General features: G+C 39.4%; 1 protein-coding gene across 3 annotated transcripts in view; it reads right to left on the minus strand.

The window, feature by feature from the left end:
- Positions 1–25,199, minus strand: part of LOC133658222 (neprilysin-like) — a 160,044-nt gene that overhangs the window by 22,571 nt on the left and 112,274 nt on the right. For all 3 annotated transcript variants that reach the window (XM_062060006.1, XM_062060004.1, XM_062060005.1), the window contains 4 exons: positions 22,333–22,461; positions 5,908–6,006; positions 5,761–5,838; positions 2,684–2,787 (listed from right to left, as the gene is read on the minus strand). In XM_062060006.1, the coding sequence (XP_061915990.1) occupies positions 2,684–2,787; positions 5,761–5,838; positions 5,908–6,006; positions 22,333–22,461 (410 nt within the window). The remainder of the gene's footprint in view (positions 1–2,683; positions 2,788–5,760; positions 5,839–5,907; positions 6,007–22,332; positions 22,462–25,199) is intronic.

Below are 25,199 nucleotides of genomic sequence, written 5' to 3' on the forward strand. Positions count from 1 at the left end.
TAATTATACAAGCAAGTAATAACCTGGGATTAACTATGATTAATCACAATTCAAGAGCGTGATTAATCTGATTTAAAAAATAAAAAACACAATAATTTGACAGCCTTAGTTTTTGTAGTATATGAAGGAAACATATGTTGCATTGCAATGTTGTCATTAGTTGCACTGAATGAGAATGCATCAATCCAGACAGCTGGGAAGTTGGCAATTGCCCACATGGAGATTCCGAGATGATCTCATTTCACCTATTTGGGTTAAAAATATTTTTTGCAAAACAGTAATTATAATCTGCAAATGATGTGCCGTTGTTGAGTGTCGGTGCTGTCTAGAGCTCGGCAGAGTAACCGTGTAATACTCTTCCATATCAGTAGGTGGCAGCCGATAGCTAATTGCTTTGTAGATGTCGGAAACAGCGGGAGGCAGCGTGCAGGTAAAAAGGTGTCTAATGCTTAAACCAAAAATAAACAAAAGGTGAGTGCCCCTAAGAAAAGGCATTGAAGCCTAGGGAAGGCTGTGCATAACGGAACTAAAACTGAACTGGCTACAAAGTAAACAAAAACAGAATGCTGGACGACAGCAAAGACTTACCGTGGAGCAAAGACGGCGTCCACAAAGTACATCCGAACATGACATGACAATCAACAATGTCCCCACAGAGAAGGATAAAAACAACTGAAATGTTCTTGACTGCTAAAACAAAGTAGATGCGGGAAATATCGCTCAAAGGAAGACATGAAACTGCTACAGGAAAATACCAAAAAAAGAGAAAAAGCCACCAAAATAGGAGCGCAAGACAAGAACTAAAACACTACACACAGGAAAACAGCAATAAACTCCAAATAAGTCAGAGTGTGATGTGACAGGTGGTGACAGTACACTTACTTTGAGACAAGAGCTATAGTGATGCATGCTTGGTTATGCTTTGAATTCATATCCAACACTTGCGACAACGACTTTTTACTGTCAGCTGAGTTTCGTTTTTAATGATTTCTGCTGGTGGTGTGCCTCCGCATTTTTTTAACGCAAAAAATGTACCTTGGCTCAAAAAAGGTTGAAAAACACTGCCGTAGTAAATAAAAAAATCGAATTTTTGTATTCAAAAACGATTGTGCTGATAGGTAGGGATAAATACAGTTCCTATCATTTCTAATTGGCCAGTGCACATATGTACCATAACATTTGGTAATATTGATGTACTCAATGAGCAGCGTTCCAGTGTTTCCTGTGTGGGAATTCTGGAACGCAGCATAATTTTTCTGCAAATACTTGCCATGCAACAAGGCCACCTACTCAGTGGCCTTGTGGTTAGAGTGTCCGCCCTGAGATCGGTAGGTTGTGAGTTCAAACCCTGGCCGAGTCATACCAAAGACTATAAAAATGGGACCCATTACCTCCTCTGCATCAACGGTTGTAATTGGGGGTTAAATCACCAAAATGATTCCCGGGCGCGGCCACCGCTGCTGCTCACTGCTCCCCTCACCTCCCAGGGGGTGAACAAGGGGATGGGTCAAATGCAGAGGACACATTTCACCACACTTAGTGTGTGTGTGCGTGACTATCATTAGTACTTTAACTTTAACTTTAACATGACGCAACATCATCATTGCTAACACCTTTATCTGTCCTATTTGACTTTATTAACGTAATAAAACTAGTGGTTCTTTTCATGGAACACTTAGTACCTCATTGTGTTAGTCCAGGGGTCGGCAACCCAAAATGTTGAAAGAGCCATATTGGACCAAAAATACAAAAACAAATCTGTATGGAGCCGCAAAAAATTAAAAGCCATATTACATACAGATAGTGTGTCATGAGATATAAATTGAATTAAGATGACTTAAAGGAAACTAAATGACCTCAAATATAGCTACAAATGAGGCATAATGCTGCAATATGTACATATAGCTAGCCTAAATAGCATGTTAGCATCGATTAGCTTGCAGTCACGCACTGACCAAATATGTCTGAACAGCACTCCACACAAGTCAATAACATCAACAAAACTCACCTTTGTGCCTTCACGCACAACGTTAAAAGTTTGGTGGACAGAGTGAGACAGAAAAAGAAGTGGCATAAAACACGTCCTAGAAAGTCGGAGAAAGTTATACTTCTAAACAAACTACGGTGAGTTCAAGGACCGCCAAAATTAGTAGGACAAAACGGCGCTCGCCAAATACTCGAATCAGTGAAGCATGTTTAATATAAACAGTGTGCTTTATAACAATTAGGGAGGTTTGCGTCATGTTTGTCCTCCTACGGAAACCATATTAAAACAAAAACTTTTTTTTTTTTCCTCATCTTTTTCCATTTTTCATACATTTTTAAAAAAGCTCCTGAGAGCCACTAGGGCGGCGCTAAAGAGCCGCATGCGGCTCTAGAGCCGCGGGTTGCCGACCCCTGTTTTAGTCATTTTGGCCACTTGTTGATACAGTATGACAACAGCGTTTTGTAAACAAAATAAATGGTGCTTTCAAGAACTTTTAGATATAACAACTCCTATTTGTAATTTGCTTTGTTTGTTTCACGAATACAACGTCATAATGTGAATTCTGATCCCAAATTTGGAATGATTTAGCTTTAGTGGAGCGCCGTGATCCTTTCAGCGCCGTTATCGTTTTTTGTTCATTGCCAAACATTCTACTGCTTTAATGTGTATCGTAAAACAAAATTAATGGGTTCTCACTCGTCTTTGTTGACTTTCTCCCTGAGTTTCTCCAGGCGTTTCCTTTGCATGTACTCCATGATACGCAGGCTGTTTTCAAAGAACTCCTCCTCACTGTAGTGCAGCTAACACCAACACACAGCCAGAGAACAAGGCAGGAAGATCAGTCTGATAACAGTCATGGATCTATCATCGCCGCAGCATTATTAGAGAGAGCCAACATTATAGTGAGAGTTTCTAGCTACAATACAGTCATTGTGTACCGTGTTACATAAATGATATGTACAGTCGTGGTAACAAGTTTACATACACTTGTAAAGGACATAATGTCATGGATGTCTGGAGTTTCCAATAATTTCTACAACTCTTATTTTTTTGTGATAGAGTGATTGGAGCACATAGTTGTTGGCCACAAAAAACATTGATGAAGTTTGGTTCTTTTATGAGTTTATTATGGGTCTACTGAAAATTTGACCAAATCTGCTGGGTCAAAAGTATACAGACAGCAATGTTAATATTTGCTTACATGTCCCTTGGCAAGTTTCACTGCAATAAGGCGCTTTTGGTAGCCATCCACAAGCTTCTGGTTGAATTTTTGACCACTCCTTTTGACAAAATTGGTGCAGTTCAGCTAAATTTGTTGGTTTTCTTCAGCATTGTCCACACATTTAAGTCAGGACTTTGGGAAGGCCATTCTAAAACCTTAATTCTAGCCTGATTTAGCCATTCCTTTACCACTTGTGATGTGTGTTTAGGGTCATTGTCCTGTTTTCGCATTTCCATCACAGGTGTCAAGTTGTGGAACAATCTGAGCGAAGTACATAAGCAAAGTCCAAGCATCAATGTTTTTAAAAGAATGTACAAAAATATATTGTTCACAGGATATAGTGAACTGCACTAAGAGTCAGTGGGTTTGTATGTGTATGTATATGTGTACTATGTATACACGCTGTTGTGTCACATTCATAGTTACTTGTTAAATGTGTGTTGTGGATGTACATGTATGTGTATGTATATGTGTATATATATATGTATATATGTATGTGTGTATGTATGTATATATGTGTACGTACTTATATGTGTATATGTATTTATATGACATAACATTTTTATATACTATTATTATTATTATTATTAAACATACAGTAAGTAATAAGAGGGGTGGGAATACATAAGTTTTTACTTCTTCTCACTCCTTTTCGGATATGTTTACATTAAATGTTTATTTTCATTTCTTGTTTCTTTTGCTTTTTATTATTACTATTATTATTATTATTATTGTTGTTTTTGTTATTCATTCTTGAATGGCTTTTCTGTTGTTTTTTTTCAAAATTTGTTGTTTTTGTTTTGTCTACATATTCGAAATAAACATGAAAATGAAAATGAAATGAAAATGAAATGAACACCCAACTGCGCCCAAGACCCAACCTCTGGGCTGATGATTTTAGGTTGTCCTGAAGACTTTGGAGGTAATCTTCCTTTTTCATTGTCTCGTTTACTCTCTGTAAAGCACCAGTTCCATTGGCAGCAAAACAGGCCCGGAGCATAATACTACCACCACCATGCTTGACGATAGGGATGGTGTTCCTGGGATTAAAGGCCTCACCTTTTCTCCTCCAAACATATTGCTGGGTATTGTTTGAGTTTGAGTTTGAGTTTATTTCGAACATGCAAGCATACAACATGATACATCACAATTTCCAGTTTCTTTTCAACATGTTCGAAAAGGAGTAGGAAGAAGCAGAGCTTATTTAATCCTACCCCTTTTCTTTACATAACAGTTGCAAAACTTTTTGTTCACTTCCTGTTCACAATTTTTTCACAATAAACTCCATAAGTAATTACAATAAAAATAAATAAATAAATAATAGTAAGAATTTAATAATAATAATTGGTGAAGTAAGTCATATTTCAAATGATGAGATAAGTAAGATTACTTTAAGAATGAATGAATGGATGGATGAAATAAATTGAGAATGTTTGTCATGGTTCTTCTTCTTTGTACTTTGTAAACACTTTGAGTTTGAAGAGTTTCTTGAAGTGTATCATATTAGTACATTGTTTGATTGCTTTGCTTAATCCATTCCATAATTTAATTCCACATACTGATATACTGAAGGTCTTAAGTGTTGTACGTGCAAACAAATGTTTTAAATTACGTTTTTCTCTAAGATTATATTTCTCCTCTTTTTTTGAGAAGAATTGTTGTATATTCTTGGGTAGCAGGTTATAGTTTGCTTAGTGCATAATTTTAGCTGTTTGCAAATTCACTATGTCGTGGAATTTCAGTATTTTTGATTCAATAAATAAAGGGTTTGTATGTTCTCTATATCCAACATTATGTATTATTCTAACTGATCTTTTTTGTAACACCGTTAATGAATGAAGTGTACTTTTGTAATTATTTCCCCATATTTCTACACAGTAGCTCAGATATGTAACACTAGTGAGCAGTAGAGAATATGAAGGGATTTTTGGTCTAGAACATGTTTTGCTTTATTCATTATTGACGTGTTTCTTGCAACTTTATGTTGTATATTTTTTACGTGAGATTTCCAGTTCAATTTATCATCAATCATTATACCTAGAAATTTGGTTTAGTTTACTCTTTCAATTTCTATTCCGTCTATTTGTATTTGTGTTTGACTTTCTCTTCTTGTGGCCAAACAGCTAAATTTTTGTTTCGTCTGACATCACATGGACAAAGTAAAGACCTTCTGGAGGAAAGTTCTGTGGTCAGATGAAACAAAAATTGAGCTGTTTGGCCACAATACCCAGCACAGATGAAACAAAAATGTAGCTGTTTGGCCACAATACCCAGCACAGATGAAACAAAAATGTAGCTGTTTGGCCACAATACCCAGCAATATGTTTGGAGGAGAAAAGGTGAGGCCATAAAAAATTCAGAAAAGAACCAAACTTCATGAATGTTTTTTGTGACCAACAAGTATGTGCTCCAATCACTCTATCACAAAAAAATAAGAGTTGGAGAAATTATTGGAAACTCAAGACAGCCATGACATTATGTTCTTTACAAGTGTATGTAAACGTTTGACCACGGCTGTATACAACACATCACATATGTTATAGACACATACATCTTTGTACTCGTCATTGAGGTATTTGTCGTCCATGATGTCCTCAGAGTAGCCAATTTGTTCCTTGATCGCTCGAGCCTGAAAGGTAAAATGTTCACAATCTTATATGATGTTAAATCTAAACACCGCTGTGAATGTCATCGATACCTTTTGCTCGGCTGCTTTCTTGGTGTCGGGATCCATCCAGGTCAGTTCGTGGAGGTTCCTGATGAAAACTTCCTGAATCTCTTTGATCATCTCTTCCATCTAAAGAAAGTCAAAGATAAGTCGCTGCTTTACGGCAGATCTGTTCAAACCTTTGTGCTATGTAAGTAAATACATTGTTAATATTCAGTGTTTTATTGTTCATAGTTAATATCCTAAATCACACTTTCTTTATTTTCAAGTACATATTGGGTGTCCCATTCAGTAAAAAGCTTTAAAATGCCATTCCGTTTTTTTTTTTTTAGGTGGTCTGTCACAACGTTTTTAGAACATTGTGACTTTTGTTATTAGTGTTCCTCATGAAGTCTGCTTAGAGAGAAAACGGCAGATTTATACAAGACCCAACATTTTTCCGAGGCTGATTAAAATCAAGGGGAAGTAATGGAAGCATTGTGTGTTTACATCAGTGGAGGTTGGCTTTTGATCTGTTCCCTGGTCCGTATTCACTGCGACACTATCTGCCCTGGGAGTGTTGATTCCTTCTAATTGGGAACAGCTGGGTGCCATGATTGGGTATAAAAGCAGCTTCCATGAAATGCTCAGTCATTCACAAACAAGGAGGCGAGGGTCACCACTTTGTGAACATTTGCCTGAGCAAATTGTCGAACAGTTTAAGAACAACATTTCTATTGCAAGGAATTTAGGGATTTCACCATCTACGGTCCGTAATATCATCAAAAGGTTCAGATGAATCTGGGGAAATCACTGCACGTAAGCGGCAAGGCCAAAAAACAACATTGAATGCCCGTGACTTTCGATCCCTCAGGCGGTATTGCATCAAAAACCGACATCAGTGTGTAAAGGATATCACCACATGGTAGGGGTGTAACGGTACACAAATATTTTGGTTTGGTACGTACCTCGGTTTAGAGGTCACGGTTCGGTTCATTTTCGGTACAGTAAGAAAACAACAAAATACAATTTTTTGGGTTATTTATTTACCAAATTTGCAAAACCTTACACCAAAAATATTTTTCTTAGTGGAATATTTGATGTGAAGTAATCGGAACCTTGGATAGGTCAATAATTCATAATAAAATAGATTTTGATTCAATATTATGTTTTGAGCAATGACAGTTTGAAAGAAAAAAAAAAACAGCTTTGTTTTATTAGTCAACATTGCAACTTTTTCTAAATTACATTTAACCTTTAAGCTTTTTTTGTTTTTGTTTATTTTAATAGTATTTTTAGAATGTGCCGTGGGCCTTTAAAACATTAGCTGTGGGCCGCAAATGGCCTCCGGGGCACACTTTTGACACCCCTGCTATAGATAATAAAAAATGTAATCTGATAAATCTATCGATAAAAAGCAGAGCCTGGCGACGCATGCGCGTTTATCCTAACTATCTCGCTCTCTCTGTCTCTGCCCCTCCCTCACGAATGCTGCTCTGTGCACAATTTGTTTTTTTTTTAACCCCTTCTTAACCCTGAACGTACATTGTTAATACACGCAACCATAACTCAAAATGCTGGACATTTGAGGCATTTAAGAAACTCCGCCCTGACAGCTCCGCAAAAGAGGACACGATATGACGTATGGTCAGTCTATCCTAGCCCGGTCGCTGCTAGCATGCTAGCAGCGACCGGGCTAGGATAGACTGACCATACGTCATATCGTGTCCTCTTTTGCGGAGCTGTCAGGGCGGAGTTTCTTAAATGCCTCAAATGTCCGGCATTTTGAGTATTGTTTACACAACGTGCAGTACGCTACTTAATATGTCCGTGTGGAAACTCGTTCGGTACTCCTCCGCACCGAACCGAAACCCCTGTACCAAAACGGTTCAATACAAATACATGTACCGTTACACCCCTTCCACATGGGCTCAGGAACACTTCGGAAAACCACTGTCATTATGAAGCGTGAAATACCACAACGGAGACCCCGGACTGTTGAACAACTTAAGCTGTACATCAAGCAAGAATGGGAAATAATTCCACTTGAAAATCTTCAAAAATTGGTCTCCTCACTTCCCAAACGTTTACTGAGTGTTGTTAAAAGGAAAGGCCATGTAACACAGTGGTAAAAATGCCCCTGTGCAAACTTTTTTGCAAAAAAAAAGTACGTTTCTCAGTTCGAACAACTTATATTCAATTGAATATAAGTTGAAAAGGATTTGCAAATCATTGTATTCTGTTTTTATTTACCATTTACACAACGTGCCAACTTCACTGTTTTTTGGGTTTTGTACATTGCGCTTCCAATGTTGCAGCTTCACTTTATTGTAGATTTCTACAACAATATTTTGTTTTAGCATGTTCCACAGGTTGTTGGCATAAATGAAGTCTAATGTACCTTTATATGTATCACAGTGCAGTATGTGTTCCACTTTCTTTTAGCATTATGCTGTGGCGATCGATATGTTGTGTTGATTTATAAATATACAAACCCCGTTTCTATATGAGTTGGGAAATTGTGTTAGATGTAAATATAAATGGAATACAATGATTTGCAAATCCTTTTCAACCCATATTCAATTGAATGCACTACAAAGACAAGATATTTGATGTTCAAACTCATAAACTTTATTTTTTTTTTTGCAAATAATAATTAACTTAGAATTTCATGGCTGCAACACGTGCCAAAGTAGTTGGGAAAGGGCATGTTCACCACTGTGTTACATGGCCTTTCCTTTTAACAACACTCAGTAAACGTTTGGAAACTGAGGAGACACATTTTTTAAGCTTCTCAGGTGGAATTCTTTCCCATTCTTGCTTGATGTACAGCTTAAGTTGTTCAACAGTCCGGGGGTCTCCGTTGTGGTATTTTAGGCTTCATAATGCGCCACACATTTTCAATGGGAGACAGGTCTGGACTACAGGCAGGCCAGTCTAGTACCCGCACTCTTTTACTATGAAGCCACGTTGATGTAACACGTGGCTTCAAATGAAATCAAATCAACTTTATTTATAAAGCACATTTAAAATTTACCACAGGGGTAACCAAAGTGCTGTACAATGGGCAGGTTAAAAGATAATACGAGAACCGAGCAAACACAACACAAACAGAACACGATAAAAAATAAATAAGTAAAATAAATAAAACATAAAAACAGGTTCACAGCAGGTGTATTATGGGGCGCCATTGCAGGATGGATCTCACTCAGTGTTAAAAGCCATGGAATAAAAGTATGTTTTTAAGAGAGATTTAAAAACAGGAAGAGAGGAGGCTTGTCTAACACTAAGAGGTAGGTCGTTCCAGAGCTTGGGAGCAGCAGCAGCGAAAGCTCTGTCACCTCTAAGCTTCAGCCTTGTGTCAGGGACCGTCAGTAACAGCTGATCGGCTGATCTTAGGGATCGGGTGGGGCAGTAAGGCTGAAGGAGGTCGGAGAGATATGTTGGCGCGAGGTTGTTTAGACATTTAAAAACAAATAAAAGGAGTTTAAAATTGATTCGGTAACGCACAGGGAGCCAGTGAAGGGCCGCTAATATAGGGGTGATGTGCTCACGTCTGCGGGTCTGTGTTAGCAGACGAGCAGCAGAGTTCTGCACGAGCTGCAGGCGGGCGAGGGAGGCCTGGCTAATGCCTACATACAGGGCATTGCAGTAGTCAAGACGAGTCGAGATAAAGGCGTGGATTAATTTCTCGAGATCATGTACTGATAGAAGCGGTTTCACTTTCGCTATTTGGCGTAATTGATAAAAGCTTTTTTGAACGACGCTGCTGATTTGTTTTTCGAATTTAAAATCTGAGTCGAACTTTACCGCCAGGTTTGTGACACAGTCGCTGAGATACGGGGTCAGAGTGCCGAGGTCAACGTTGGGGGAGGGAGAGCGACTTGGACCGAACAACATAACTTCTGTTTTGTCTTCATTTAGGCTCAGGAAGTTAGCTGAAAGCCAGGCTTTGATGTCGTGCAGGCAGTCAATAAGACGTTGAACCGTGTTATTTTGTGCCATGGGAAAATAAATCTGGCAATCATCTGCATAAAAATGAAATGCAATATCGTACTTCCGAAAAATAGAACCAAGGGGGAGAAGGTAAAGCGCAAATAGGATTGGGGCAAGGATTGAGCCCTGGGGAACCCCATGTGGTAAAGGAGCTGTGGAAGACATAAAACTGTCTATTTTTACACAAAAACTCCTGTCGGTTAGGTACGACCGGAACCAGTTGAGGGCGGCGCCCTTAATGCCCAGACAGTTCTCAAGACGAGTGATTAAGGTGGCGTGTTTGACGGTGTCGAACGCAGCAGACAGATCTAAAAGCACCAGGACAACATATTTACCAGAATCAGTTTACAGGAGGATATCGTTAAAAACGTTTAGAAGCGCTGACTCTGTGCTGTGGAGGGCTTTAAAACCGGACTGGAACAACTCAGTGATACCATTATCCTCTAAGAAGGGCAACAACTGACTGTAGACAACCTTCTCTAATATTTTGGAAATGTATGGAAGATTAGAGATAGGTCTAAGGTTAGAGAGGAGAGAAGGGTCGAGGCTTGGTTTTTTAAGTAGAGGTCGTACCACTGCATGTTTAAACTCTACTGGAACTATTCCAGAAGAGAGGCTACTATTGATAATGTTAAAGACACTTGATCCAATAGTAGCAAGTACCTCCTTAAACAGGCGAGGTGGGAGGGAATCTGCAGGAGAACCAGAGGGCTTCATGTGACTAACTGTGTCATTTAAAAAAGAAAAGGACACCGGCTCAAACTGATGGAAAACAGAAGAGAAATGCAGAGGAACAGAAGGGTCATATGAAGGCTGAGATAAACTGGCTCTAGTTGACACAATTTTGTCGGTGAAAAAATGGAGACCATTTTCACAGAATTCAAAAGAAACATCAAAACCAACAGATTTGGGAGCATCAATGACAGTGTTAATAGTTTTGAACAGAACTCTGGGGTTGTTACAGTTAGAAGATATAATCTGAGATATATATATATTCATCTCTGCTTTTACAGTCATCTGAAAGGAAAACAGGCTTTCTTTAAAAATGGCAAAGGACACATGCAGCCTGTCTTTTTTCCATTTTCTCTCTGCCATCCTACACTTGCGCCTGGCAGCCCGAGTGACGTCATTCAACCGTGGCTTTAGAGCGGCGGCACTTGAAAGGAGCGATCGTGTCCAGTGTTTGTAAACAAATAGAGTTGAACCCAGAAACCAACTCTTCAGTATTCAGACATACAGAGGCTGCAGAATTATCATCACAAAGAGGCGGAGCGCACAATTTAACCGGACACTGAGTGGGAATATCAAACAGGATCGGCATATGATCAGAGAACACAGAGTCGCAAATGTCCAAATTAAAAACACACAAACCATACGAAAGCACTAAATCGAGTGTATGCCTGCGTTCATGTGCGGAACCACACACAAACTGTACAAAGTTAAAAGAGTCAATTACATTCAGGAAGCTCCTGGAAAGCGACTCGTCTGGACAGCAGGTGTGAATATTAAAATCACCCACAATAAGAACACGATCATATTTGGGCAGGATTTCAGCCAGAAATTCAGAAAAGTCCGTTATAAAGTCTTTGTGGTACTTGGGTGGTCGATAGACGACGGCACACAGGACGACATCAGAAAGACCCAGTTCAAACGTGCACAGTTCGAAGCTTGAAAAGGAGGATTGCAGGCGGAACTGACGGCATTTAAAGTCATTTTTAAAAACGACTGCTAATCCTCCTCGTTTTCGACCGGACGACCGCGGAGAATTAAAGTAGGAACACTCCAGAGGCAGAAGTTCATTAAAGGCCTACTGAAACCCACTACTACCGACCACGCAGTCTGATAGTTTATATATCAATGATGAAATCTTAACATTATAACACATGCCAATACGGCCGGGTTAACTTATAAAGTGACATTTTAAATTTGCCGCTAAACTTCCGGTTCGAAACGCCTCTGAGGATGACGTATGCGCGTGACGTAGACCGGTGAACACGGGTATGCCTTCCACATTGAAGCCAATACGAAAAAGCTCTGTTTTCATTTCATAATTCCACAGTATTCTGGACATCTGTGTTCGTGAATCTGTTTCAATCATGTTCATTGCATTATGGAGAAGGAAGCTGAGCAAGCAAAGAAGAAAGTTGTCGGTGCGAAATGGACGTATTTTTCGAACGTAGTCAGCAACAACAGTACACAGCCGGCGCTTCTTTGTTTACATTCCCGGAAGATGCAGTCAAGATGGAAGAACTCGGATAACAGAGACTCTAACCAGGAGGACTTTTGACTTCCATACACAGACGCCTGTAGAGAACTGGGACAACACAGACTCTTACCAGGATTACTTTGATTTGGATGACAAAGACGCAGACGTGCTACTGTGAGTATGCAGCTTTGGCTTCTAAACATTTGATCGCTTGACCGTATGTGCGCAACTTTTTTTTGCGTATGTACGTAACTTTCTAAAAATATGTAAGCTTTATGAACCTTGGGTTAGGTGAACGGTCTTTTGGGCTGAGTGATTGTGTGTGTTGATCAGGTGTTTGAATTGTATCGGCGTGTTCTATGGAGCTAGGAGCTAGCAGAGGAGCTAGGAGCTAGCGTAACAAACACGCAGGTGTTTTTATGCAGGATTAATTTGTGGCATATTAAATATAAGCCTGGTTGTGTTGTGGCTAATAGAGTATATATATGTCTTGTGTTTATTTACTGTTGTAGTCATTCCCAGCTGAATATCAGGTCACCCCCGGCTCTCACAGCATCTTCCCTATCTGAATAGCTTCAACTCCCCACTAGTCCTTCACTTGCACTTTACTCATCCACAAATCTTTCATCCTCGCTCAAATTAATGGGGAAATTGTCGCTTTCTCGGTCCGAATCTCTCTCACTTCATGCGGCCATCATTGTAAACAATAGGGAACTTTGCGTATATGTTCAACTGACTACGTCACGCTACTTCCGGTAGGGGCAAGCCTTTTTTTTATCAGATACCAAAAGTTGCAATCTTTATCGTCGTTGTTCTATACTAAATCCTTTCAGCAAAAATATGGCAATATCGCGAAATGATCAAGTATGACACATAGAATAGATCTGCTATCCCCGTTTAAATAAAAAAAATTAATTTCAGTAGGCCTTTAAGAGGGGCGGACTCACCGGCTCTCAGCCATGTTTCCGTCACACAGAGGAAGTCATGTCCGCGGGAAGTGAAGAAATCCTTCAGGATAAAAGTTTTGTTTGTCAAGGATCTTGCGTTCACAAGACCGAACCTGGCGGGGGCCAGCACGTCCAAGGCCGCAGCTAATCAGGGTGGGGCCCGACACACAGCCCGCAGGTGCCGGGAATCCAGCCCGCGCCTCCGGGGGCGGGGACAGCAGGAGCGACGGCGGCAAGCCTCTTCCTCCAAACCAACGATAGGAACAAGCCAGGAACCGATGGGATCCAGCGAGCGTGGGTGCAGGAGGAGACCGGAGACCGCACCATTCCTCCTTCGGGAAGCCACGGGAAGCCGGGCCAGGAGTGCCCTAACTTTCACCAGCTGGCCGCCACGTGTACCGCGGCGCCGGAGACGCTTCCGCCGGGGGAGAGGAGCCAGGAGGCAGGAAAGGAAGGCAGGAATCCGGCCAGGTGAAAAAGCTGACTGGGACGTCGAAAAACCAACGTCGAAGTTGACCATATCAGTGGGAGAGGGGCAAAGATCCAACAGTGTTTGGCGGTCATACACAAGCAGTGAGCTGACAGAGACGAAAATAGACGCAAACGACACAAAAACGAACAGAGTTGACAGCGAGAGACGGCGGGCCAAAGCACATACTGGCGCCATCTTGGAAAATGGGCGGGTCATCCATACCGTGCTTGGCATTGTCTTGCTGAAATAAGCAGGGGCGTCCATGGTAACGTTGCTTGGATGGCAACATATGTTGCTCCAAAACCTGTATGTACCTTTCAGCATTAATGGCGCCTTCACAGATGTGTAAGTTACCCATGTCTTGGGCACTAATACACCCCCATACCATCACAGATGCTGGCTTTTCAATTTTGCGCCTATAACAACCCGGATGGTTCTTTTCCTCTTTGGTCCGGAGGACACGACGTCCACAGTTTCCAAAAACAATTTGAAATGTGGACTCGTCAGACCACAGAACACTTTTCCACTTTGTATCAGTCCATCTTAGATGAGCTCAGGCCCAGTGAAGCTGACGCCGTTTCTGGGTGTTGTTGATAAACGGTTTTCGCCTTGCATAGGAGAGTTTTAACTTGCACTTACAGATGTAGCGACCAACTGTAGTTACTGACAGTGGGTTTCTGAAGTGTTCCTGAGCCCATGTGGTGATATCCTTTACACACTGATGTCGCTTGTTGATGCAGTACAGGCTGAGGGGATCGAAGGCCATGGGCTTAGCTGCTTACGTGCAGTGATTTCTCCAGATTCTCTGAACCCTTTGATGATATTACGGACCGTAGATGGTGAAATCCCAAAATTCCTTGCAATAGCTGGTTGAGAAAGGTTTTTCTTAAACTATTCAACAATTTGCTCACGCATTTGTTGACAAAGTGGTGACCCTCGCCCCATCCTTGTTTGTGAATGACTGAGCATTTCATGCAATCTACTTTTATACCCAATCATGGCACCCACCTGTTCCCAATTTGCCTGTTCACCCGTGGGATGTTCCAAATAAGTGTTTGATGAGCATTCCTCAACTTTATCAGTATTTATTGCCACCTTTCCCAACTTCTTTGTCACATGTTGCTGGCATCAAATTCAAAAGTTAATGATTATTTGCAAAAAAAAAAAAATGTTTATCAGTTTGAACATCAAATATGTTGTCTTTGTAGCATATTCAACTGAATATGGGTTGAAAATGATTTGAAAATCATTGTATTCCGTTTATATTTACATCTAACACAATTTCCCAACTCATATGGAAACGGGGTTTGTATATTTGCCAAGCAGGACTTAGATTTCCAAGATAGGGGTGGACCCTACCAAACAACAACACGGCTAACCCATTCATATTGAAAATACATTTAAACTGCCATATGTTCTTAAAATCAGGTATATATCAAAGCTAGACGAAGTTGGTAGAGTGGCTGTGCCAGCAATCAGAGGGTTGCTGGTTACTGGGGTTCAATCCCCACCTTCTACCATCCTAGTCACGTCCATTGTGTCCTTGTGCAAGACACTTCACCCTTGCTGCTGATGGCTGCTGGTTAGCGCCTTGCATGGCAGCTCCCGCCATCAGTGTATGAATGTGTGTGTGAATGGGTGAATGTGGAAATACTGTCAAAGCGCTATACAAGTACAACCCATTTATCATTTATTTAGACCAGGGGTCGGCAACCCGCGGCTCCGGAGCCGCATGCGGCTCCTTGACCACTCTGATGCGGCTCAGCTACATACATGCCGACCCCCCCCCCGATTTTCCCAGGAGATTTATGGATCTCAGTGTCCCTCATAGATTACTCCCAGGGAAAAAATAATCCTATTTACACTCTAATTACTAAATAAAGGGCGTGCCCTAATTGCACTGCAGTAATTGTTCTCTATAGCATTTACATACAGCGTGCCAGTCCAGCCACATGTCGCATGTTGTTATTACTTGCACACACAGGAGACAGCAAAGCATACTTAGTCATCAGCCACACAGCTTACACTGACGGTAGCCGTATCAAACAACTTTAACATTGTTACGTTACAAATATGCGCCACACTGTGAACCCACACCAAAAAAGAATGAAAAACACATTTCTGGAGAACATCTCACCGTAACACAACATAAACACAACACAACCATTACCCAGAATCCCATGCAGCCCTAACTCTTCCGGTCTACATTATACACCCCCGCTACCACCAAATCCCCCCACACATCAACCCCCCCTCTCCGTGCGTTGGTTGAGCGGAAGAGTTAGGGCTGCATGGGATTCTGGGTATTGGTACCGTCAGTGTAAGATGTGTGGCTGCTGAGTTAGTACGCCTTGCTGTCACTTACGTGAGCAAGCTGAAACTGCATTCTACGTGTGGTCGAGCAGGTACACTGTTAGGGCAGACTATAGAGGCCGCCAAATGCAGTGTTATCACGCTCTGATATTCGGGAGTCTCCCGGGAAAAATGAGAGGGTTGGCAAGTATGATGCTATCAAGCGCCATTCATTCAAAACTCGCGGGCTGCACTAACATCAAATTTCCACATTAAAGTGCGTGCCGGTGTGTGTGTCGGAGACCCCTAGTTAACATAGCACAAAGCGTTTAAGCTTTGTATGCGGTGTTTTTCATTTTAAATTTAAAATTTTTTTTTGTGGCTCCCATTACTTTCTTTAATTTGTGAAACTTGCCAAAATGGCTCTTTGAGTGGTAAAGGTTGCCGACCCCTGATTTAGACAAAAAACAACACATTGGATCCCAACAAAAAAAACAAACATTTACCATTGAAAGCCATTGACATGTTAACATCAAACTATTGCAATCCATTAATATTTATATTTAGAGTACCAGCTTTATTTATATATTTGTCCACCAGACGGTGCTACTTTTTACCATTCCAAGCATGCAGCAAAATGCCACTCTTTTTACTGTTTTCAACTAGGGTGCATTGCTACTAAAATGAAGTGTGTGTCGCGGCAGTGCCCCTAAATTTCACTTTACAGTACAGCACTATATTGTGTGAGTTTCAGTACACCGTGAACCTGTTGGGAAATCAATATAGTTGACTGAGGGACGGCCGTATAAACACGCGGTCAAACTAGAAGAAATCGCACACATGCACAAACACACAGTTGGATAAGGTCCAAGAGATGCCAGGGATTTACAAATGTCCTTTTGACGAAAGCACACAGTCACAGACAGACACACAGAGATGTGAGTACACAATTTGACTTAACCACACATTAAAAAAAAAAACTGATTTTTTTGTAGATATTGTTTTTCAAATCACCTGACATGTATACTGTGTATATGTACACTACCGTTCAAAAGTTTGGGGTCACCCAAACAATTTTGTGGAATAGCCTTCATTTCTAAGAACAAGAATAGACTGTCGAGTTTCAGATGAAAGTTCTCTTTTTCTGGCCATTTTGAGCGTTTAATTGACCCCACAAATGTGATGCTCCAGAAACTCAATCTGCTCAAAGGAAGGTCAGTTTTGTAGCTTCTGTAACGAGCTAAACTGTTTTCAGATGTGTGAACATGATTGCACAAGGGTTTTCTAATCATCAATTAGCCTTCTGAGCCAATGAGCAAACACATTGTACCATTAGAACACTGGAGTGATAGTTGCTGGAAATGGGCCTCTATACACCTATGTAGATATTGCACCAAAAACCAGACATTTGCAGCTAGAATAGTCATTTACCACATTAGCAATGTATAGAGTGTATTTCTTTAAAGTTAAGACTAGTTTAAAGTTATCTTCATTGAATAGTACAGTGCTTTTCCTTCAAAAATAAGGACATTTCAATGTGACCCCAAACTTTTGAACGGTAGTGTACATCATTTATATATACATGTTACAGGTTATATATCTTATTATTGAATGTATCAAATGTGATTAATATTTAATGGACCACAATGGAAACAAGCCTTTTGGCTTTTTGTGCCATCCATTTGCCTTTTTAAAGCATTACATGGATTCAATTCTTTAAGATGTCAATAAACTTCTCAATCAATCAATCAATTTATACCATGGGTGAGGAAAAAGTACACATTAGACACACAGTGGAGAGAGATGGGCATAATCCACTATTTTGGGGGTCAGCAACCCGCGGCTCTCGAGCCGCATGCGGCTCTTTAGCACCGCCCTAGTGGCTCCCTGGAGCTTTTTCAAAAATGTAAAAAAATGGGGGGGGGAAATATATATTTGTTGTTTTAATAATGTTTTTGTAGGAGGACAAACATAACCCAAACCTTCCTAATTGTTAAAAAGCCCACTGTTTGTGTTTATGCTTCACCGATGAGAGTATTTGGCCAGCGCCGTTTTGTCCTACTAATTTTGGCGGTCCTTGAACTCATCCTAGTTTTTTTTTTTATTTGTTTTTTTATTGAATCAACATAAAAAACACAAGGTACACTTACAATTAGTGCACCAACTCAAAAACCCTCCCTCCCCCATTTACACTCATTCACACAAAAGGGTTGTTTCCTTCTGTTATTAATATTCTGGTTCCTACAATATATATCAAAGCAGTCTGCAAGGGATACAGTCCCGTGAAGCAAACTAATAGTACTAACCTTTAACAGTTAATTTTATTCATTTTCATTAATTACTAGTTTCTATGGAACTGTTTTTATTTTATTTTGGTTTCTTTTTTGTTCAAGAAAATGTATTTAAAAAAACTAAAGGACATTATCTTCACCAGACCAGGTTGTCAATGAAATTTAGATTGTTTAAAGAGTTCTTAAAACCAGGTCCAGTCCAGATTATGTCCAGGTCTGGCTCAGTAACACCAGTGTTGGGTTAGTTACTGAAAACCAGTAACTAGTTACAGTTACTAGTTACTTTATTTCAAAAGTAACTCAGTTACTAACTCAGTTACTTACACCAAAAAGTAATGCGTTACTGTGAAAAGTAACTATTTAGTTACTTCTACTTTTTTTTTTTTAAGCTCCCATTAGTGCCCTTTTAGCCTTCATTTCAATACTGTTATTGCACTGGAGAATAATACAATGTGTTGATCAACTTGACATGCATTTGCATCACTGAACTCTGCTAAGCAATGTGGTCTACATACAACACACAAAGACAAAGATATGTTTAAAGGGCCAATTTATTTCAGGCCAGAACAAATTGACAAAACTATTTTAAATAGCTGCAACATAACATACATAGATAGAACTTAATAGATAGAACCTTTATTTAACCAGATAAGAAAACCCATTGAGATCAAGATCTCTTTCACAAGGGTGACCTGGCCAAGAGGTCAACAGCACATGTCACAGAGCAGTTTCAAAATAAATACATTAATACATAAGTAACAAACAGCATAATAACACTAACACTAACACTCACCACGTTAAACCCAGATTCCGAACTAACAAAGGTCTTAACTCCTTCTCTTTCTATGCCACATCAATATGGTATGCACTCCCAACAGGTTTAAAATAAAAGGCATCTCTATCCTCCTTCAAAACTGCACTAAAAGAACACCTCCAGGCAACTACAACCCTAAACTAACACCCTCCCTTCCACATAATACCTCTTCGGATTGTTAATAATCAAATGTAGACACTTTTTCTTATACTTTCTGATCTCTCTCTCTGTGTCCACTACTTGCTGTACATATCCTACCAAGTCAGTCCTACACTGTTCCAATGTCCATTTCTCTGATGATGCAATTGTTGATGACTGAAGTGTTGATATCAACCAAACCTAACTCCCCCCTCCTCCTCCATATCCCACACCCCGGATTTTAAATAATGTAAATAATTCAATGTATATACTCTGATGATTATCTTGTGTGATGTATTATGATGTTAGTATATATTTGATAGTATATATCTGTATCATGAATCAATTTAAGTGGACCCCGACTTAAACAAGTTGAAAAACGTATTGGGGTGTTACCATTTAGTGGTCAATTGTACGGAATATGTACTGTACTGTGCAATCTACTACTAAAAGTTTCAATCAATCAATCAATCAACAATATAGCTCTAAACCTGGCTTCACCTAAGGAAGGCACACGTGACATACGCAAAGCCTAACCAGGCAGATTTGAATTGTTGTTTTGGGCAGTAGACGGGATCTTTGATCCAAGACACAACTTACATTTAACTAAAATGTTATTTTCTTTGTGCTCGACAAAAGAAAAGAAGTGATAATATCTCATACTTGCCAACCCTCCCGAATTTCAGTGCCAACCAAAAAGTAACCACAGTGTTCTGTGGTTACTTTTTGGTTGGCCAACGGTTTACGTTGTATTGCGCACCCCCCTCCCCTCCCTTCCCACACCCAGACACTGACACACACAGAGCGCAGAGGAAGTATCAGAAGCACGTCACTCCAGCGCTGTAATAAAACACACTCAGATCTTCTGCTTCTAGCCGATACTACGTAAAAAATAACGTAAAATAACGCAGTAGCGCATCATGTAGTAACGGTAACTGAGTTACTGAATATAAAAAATAACGCGATAGATTACTAGTCACCGCCGAAACTAACGGCGTTACAGTAACACGTTACAAAGTAACACGTTAGTCCCAACACTGAGTAACACACACCTGCATTTATGTATACTCAAAATTAGGGAACAAAACAGATTGCATAGGATCTATAAACAAAATTACATTTTCAAAATAAGCACTTGAGGACTTCCCATCTTTTTTTGTTTTTTGGAATGATTATCGGTTTCAATCATAACTTTCTAAAGTTAAAAAATACTGAATACATGTTTTAAAGAAAGTAATACTAAGTGAATATCTGTTTTTGGCCTTAAAAATAAACATTGTACCAAGTACTATAATTAAATTGACTAAATCATGACTGTCAATGAACTCTCCTAAAATAACAGTAACCACATCAAGCTTCATAAACAAACCATTCCTTAAACACATTTTTTTAACTTCCACCCAAAAGGAAGACACAATATGACAATACCAAAACAAATGCAGGGTGGATTCAGACTCCTGACAACAAAATCGGCAATCATCTGACTCTGTCATATTCCATTGTTTTAGCATTTTTCCGGTGGGTAAGAAGTTATAAATAATTTTTATTTAAAAATAACAATTTTGCACATCGATAGTAGTTTTGTAGATTCATTTGAATATTGCATCCCATGGCAACGGGCAGTCAAAAAAGTCCTTCCATTTTCCATTTGTTGTTATATGGGGCAGCCTTCAGAGATTTCTTTATTAAATAAAAAATATATATTTTTCTATTTATTTTAGTTGCTTTTTGCCAACTAGAATTTCTTATTGGAGGTTTACAAACTAATAATTTAGTAGTTCCATAATTAATTATTTGTTTCCATGTTTTCCCAATTGCGCCAGTTAGTTGATTAAATGAAAAGCTTGAACAAGCATCACCATACATAGTTCTAAATTCATCATACTCCATAATCTTACCATTCTCATTGATGATGTCATTGACAAAAATGATTTCTCTTCAAACATATTTTTCCAAAAGAAAGGCTCATCGTAGTTTGTTTACATGTACAACTTTCTCCGTCGCTGCCACAGAAAGACGTGTTTTATGCCACCCCTTCTTTGTCTCATTTAGTCCACCAAACGTTTTATACTGTGCGTGAATGCACAAAGGTGAGCTTTGTTGAGGTTGTTGATATGTGTGGAGTGCTAATAATCCATGCTAACATGCTATTTAGGCTAGCTGTGTGTACATATTGCATCATTATGCCTCGTTTGTAGGTATATTTGAGTTCATTTAATTTCCTTTACTTTTGTCCTCTGTGTATTTAATGTATATTTGCATGTCTCATGACACATTATCTGTATGTAATATCGGCGGCATTTCTGATTGTGTGCCATGTTGTTCCAGACCACAACAAACTTTACAGAGCTTGCAAAGATTGCAATAAATCCATTAGAAGAAGAAAGCCTGTCCTTTTCTTAAAATTGGGCACCACATCTATACCTTTTGGCAGTTTTAAACCAGTAATTTCCAGGAGTTATCTAACCCTCTGAGACACTAACTTAATGCGTTGCCTTCATTATAAAACTTACATAAGGCTTTCGACTTTTTGCGGCTCCAGACAGATTTGTTTTTTGTATTTCGGTCCAATATGGCTCTTTCAACATGTTGGGTTGCCGACCCCTGCTCTATTTGGATTTGATTGTTGATAAAGTACACTTCTTGGGTGCAACAGGCAGAGATGCTGTGAGCCTCAACTAGTGTGCTGTCTTAAAAAGGATACCGTAATTTCCGGACTATAAGCCGCTACTTTTTCCCCTCGTTCTGGTCCCTGCGGCTTATATAACGGTGCGGCTTATATACGGCCTGTTCTTCTCCGACACCGACGAAGAGGATTTCGGTGGTTTTAGTACACAGGAGGAAGACGATGACACAATGATTAAAGACTGACTTTTCATATACCAGTAGGCTGGTTATTTTGATAACGTACAGGCGAGCACTTTGTATTACTTTGCACCGTTGTATTATTTGTACTCTGCACGAATGCTGTTCGCCATGTCAAAGATGTGAAAGTTTGATTGAATGATTGAAAGATTTATTGTTAATAAATGGGACGCTTTGCGTTCCCAAACAGTCATCTCTGTCCCGACAATCCCCTCCGTGGTAGCAGGAACCCCTATATACTACGGTAATTACACATCAAAACCCTGCGGCTTATAGTCGGGTGCGGCTTATATATGGAGCAATCTGTATTTTCCCCTAAATTTAGCTGGTGCGGCTTATAGTCAGGTGCGGCTTATAGTCCGGAAATTACGGTAAATACAAAATAATAATAATAATATCAAAATGTGTTTAGGCCCAAGACCTCAGTGCACTGTATATGGCCTTGCTGTACTAACCAGTTGTTTGCTGTTTTTGGAGAAGGCCTCTTGCACATACAGTCGCCCCACTGCATTATCCATGTTACTATTGACATAAACCGTACAAAATCGCCACGCCACTGCCTCTGATGTCACGCCATACAGAACCTGTAGGGAAAGAGAATAGTCCCAATCACTCAGCACATCATCATGTTTTTGTCCACATCCATTCATAGTTATATAATAATCATTATTTTAATAACCCTGCAGTCAAAGCCAACCTTGTTATAAATGCAGATGATTACAAATGTAAATCTTATAGGTCAGTAACTCTAGGAAATAGGTGTACAATAGCAGTTTGTTTCCATCCCTCAAGGTCCACTAATGTCGGACGTCAAGGTAACTTGTAGGTTGCATTGCTATAGCAACATTTAAGCTACCTTTTAAAGGTATTAATTTAAAGCTCCTAAAGTGTGTATACCGTATTTTCCGGACCATAGGGCGCACCAGATTATAAGGCACACTGCCAATGAATGGTAAGCATCTCCTCATCCGGAAACAACAACACCGGAAATGTGCCCCGTGGAACAACGTCCAACCTGAACTCTCTAATAACTAAAGTTCCTTGGGTGAATAATGTCAACTCACTACACCGGTATGTTTTAGCGCTTTCATGGCGAGTTTACTGACATATATAAGTAAGAACTTTAAACTACTTTATATTAGAAATGGCAACAGCGGAGGATGAAATTCCCTTAACAAGAAGAAGAAGCTTATTGACTACGGCGTCGTCACAGACTACAAAGGCAGACGCACGCAATTTTTCAGGACTTATGCAGATCTCAAATACACATCGGCGAGTACCAGAAGGTAAGAAAAGTTGCTTTTGCATAATATTGTGAAACAAAACACTAGACAATATGTCTTACCTTATACACACACCATAATAATACTCGTATGTTGAAGCACATCAAGCGGTGCGGCTTCATAGCTTACCAAAGTCGTACTAAAACATATTGATAGATTTTTGAGCGCCGTGTGTAATGTTCTATATTTTCAATGGAACAGATCGGTGTTGTTTACTTGAGTCATATTGCAGACTACACATATCTCTTATGTGTGATTGCCATCTACTGGTCACACTTATCATTACACCATGTGCCAAATAAAATAACATGGAGGTCGGTAAACTCAACCAAACTTATTCCTTACATTAGGCGCACTGAAAAAAAGGATTTTAGTGTGCTTTATAATCCGAAAAACACGGTATATATATATTTTTTAATCTGGTCTGGAGAAACTTTCTTGACGAGAGGAGTCAAAAAGACCTTAAAGGACCACACACTGTACTGGGATTGTCTTCTCTTTTGAAGAGCATGTGTACACATCATTTCCACTCCATTACACATTCAATTGACAACAACTTTGGCCATCTTTGAACACACCATTTTTTTGATTGATTCATGTTTCGAATCATAGCTGCTGGGGAATTTAGCGTACCTGGGCTGTCAACTCTGACTGACCTGTTGGAGAGAGGATGCTTCATTTGTTTTACAACCTGCATTACTCAAAGAAAAAAAAAACGAAGAAAAAAAAACTACACTATATTTGGTAACACACAGCAGCCCGTGGTTAGTTAGCATTGACTCCTTTCTGCAAGACGGGTCCATACCCGGATTCAGTCCCATGAATCCGGGACAACAAATCTGGATCTCACAATCCCAAAACGTCAATTAAAGACCACAACCCTGTACAACAATGTTTCTTAACCATAGGGCCCATTTTTTTAAGCACAATAATTATGACTAAAGTGGTGAAGCTGTATCATCAGTTGCACTTTAATTTAATTAACAGTTCAGTTATAAAACATATTCATCATTAATTTAGTGTTTTAATTTTAGCACAGAATAATTGTAAGTAAAATAATTTTTCGGCAGTTATTTAAGAGTCCCCTCTTATATAGTATATTTGATTACTACTTATCTTTTCCATTAAAAAAAAAAATGTTTATGATAACAGATGATTTTGTATTATTTGACAAGATTATAAACTGTAAGTAGGTTAGATATAATTAAAAGTTAAAGTACCTATGTGTGGTGAGATTATCCTCTCACCACACATCACCCTCACCCCCTGGGAGGTGAGGGGAGCAGTGAGCAGCAGTGGTGGCCGCGCCAGGGAATCACTTGCTACTTTGTCCCAATACCAATATTTTGGTACCGGTACCAGAAATGTGTTTCGATACTTTTTTAAATAAAGGGGACCACAAAATTATTGCATTATTATAACCACATGCATTATTGGCTTTATTTTAACAAAAAAATCTTAAGGTACATTAAACATGTTTCTTATTGCAAGTTTGTCCTTAAATAAAATAGTGAACATACTAGACAACTTGTCTTTTAGTAGTAAGCAAATTTAGCTGCTGACATATGCAGTAACGTATTGCGTCATTTCTCATTCTATTATTTTGTCAACATTATTAAGGACAAGCGGTAGAAAATAAATGATTAATCTTCCTGTTCATTTACTGTTAATATCTGCTTACTTTCTCTTTCATCATGTTCTATCTACACTTCTGTTAAAATGTAATAATCACTTACTCTTCTGTTTGGATACATTGCATTCGTTTTGGATGATACCACAAATGTAGGTATCAATCCGATACCAAGTAGTTACAGGATCATACATTGGTCATAATTTAAGTTCTCATGTGTCCAGGGACATATTTCCTGACTTTTGAAACATAATATACTTTTTTTTTTAACGAAAAAAATCTTTTTTGATGCTAAAAAATATTGATGTAATCATAGTAGTATCGACTAGATACGCTCCTGTACTTGGTATCATTACAGTGGATGTCAGGTGTAGATCCACCAATGGCGTTCGTTTACATTGTGACGCCG

This window comes from Entelurus aequoreus, linkage group LG10 (assembly GCF_033978785.1).
Source record: "Entelurus aequoreus isolate RoL-2023_Sb linkage group LG10, RoL_Eaeq_v1.1, whole genome shotgun sequence".
Lineage (NCBI taxonomy): Eukaryota > Metazoa > Chordata > Actinopteri > Syngnathiformes > Syngnathidae > Entelurus > Entelurus aequoreus.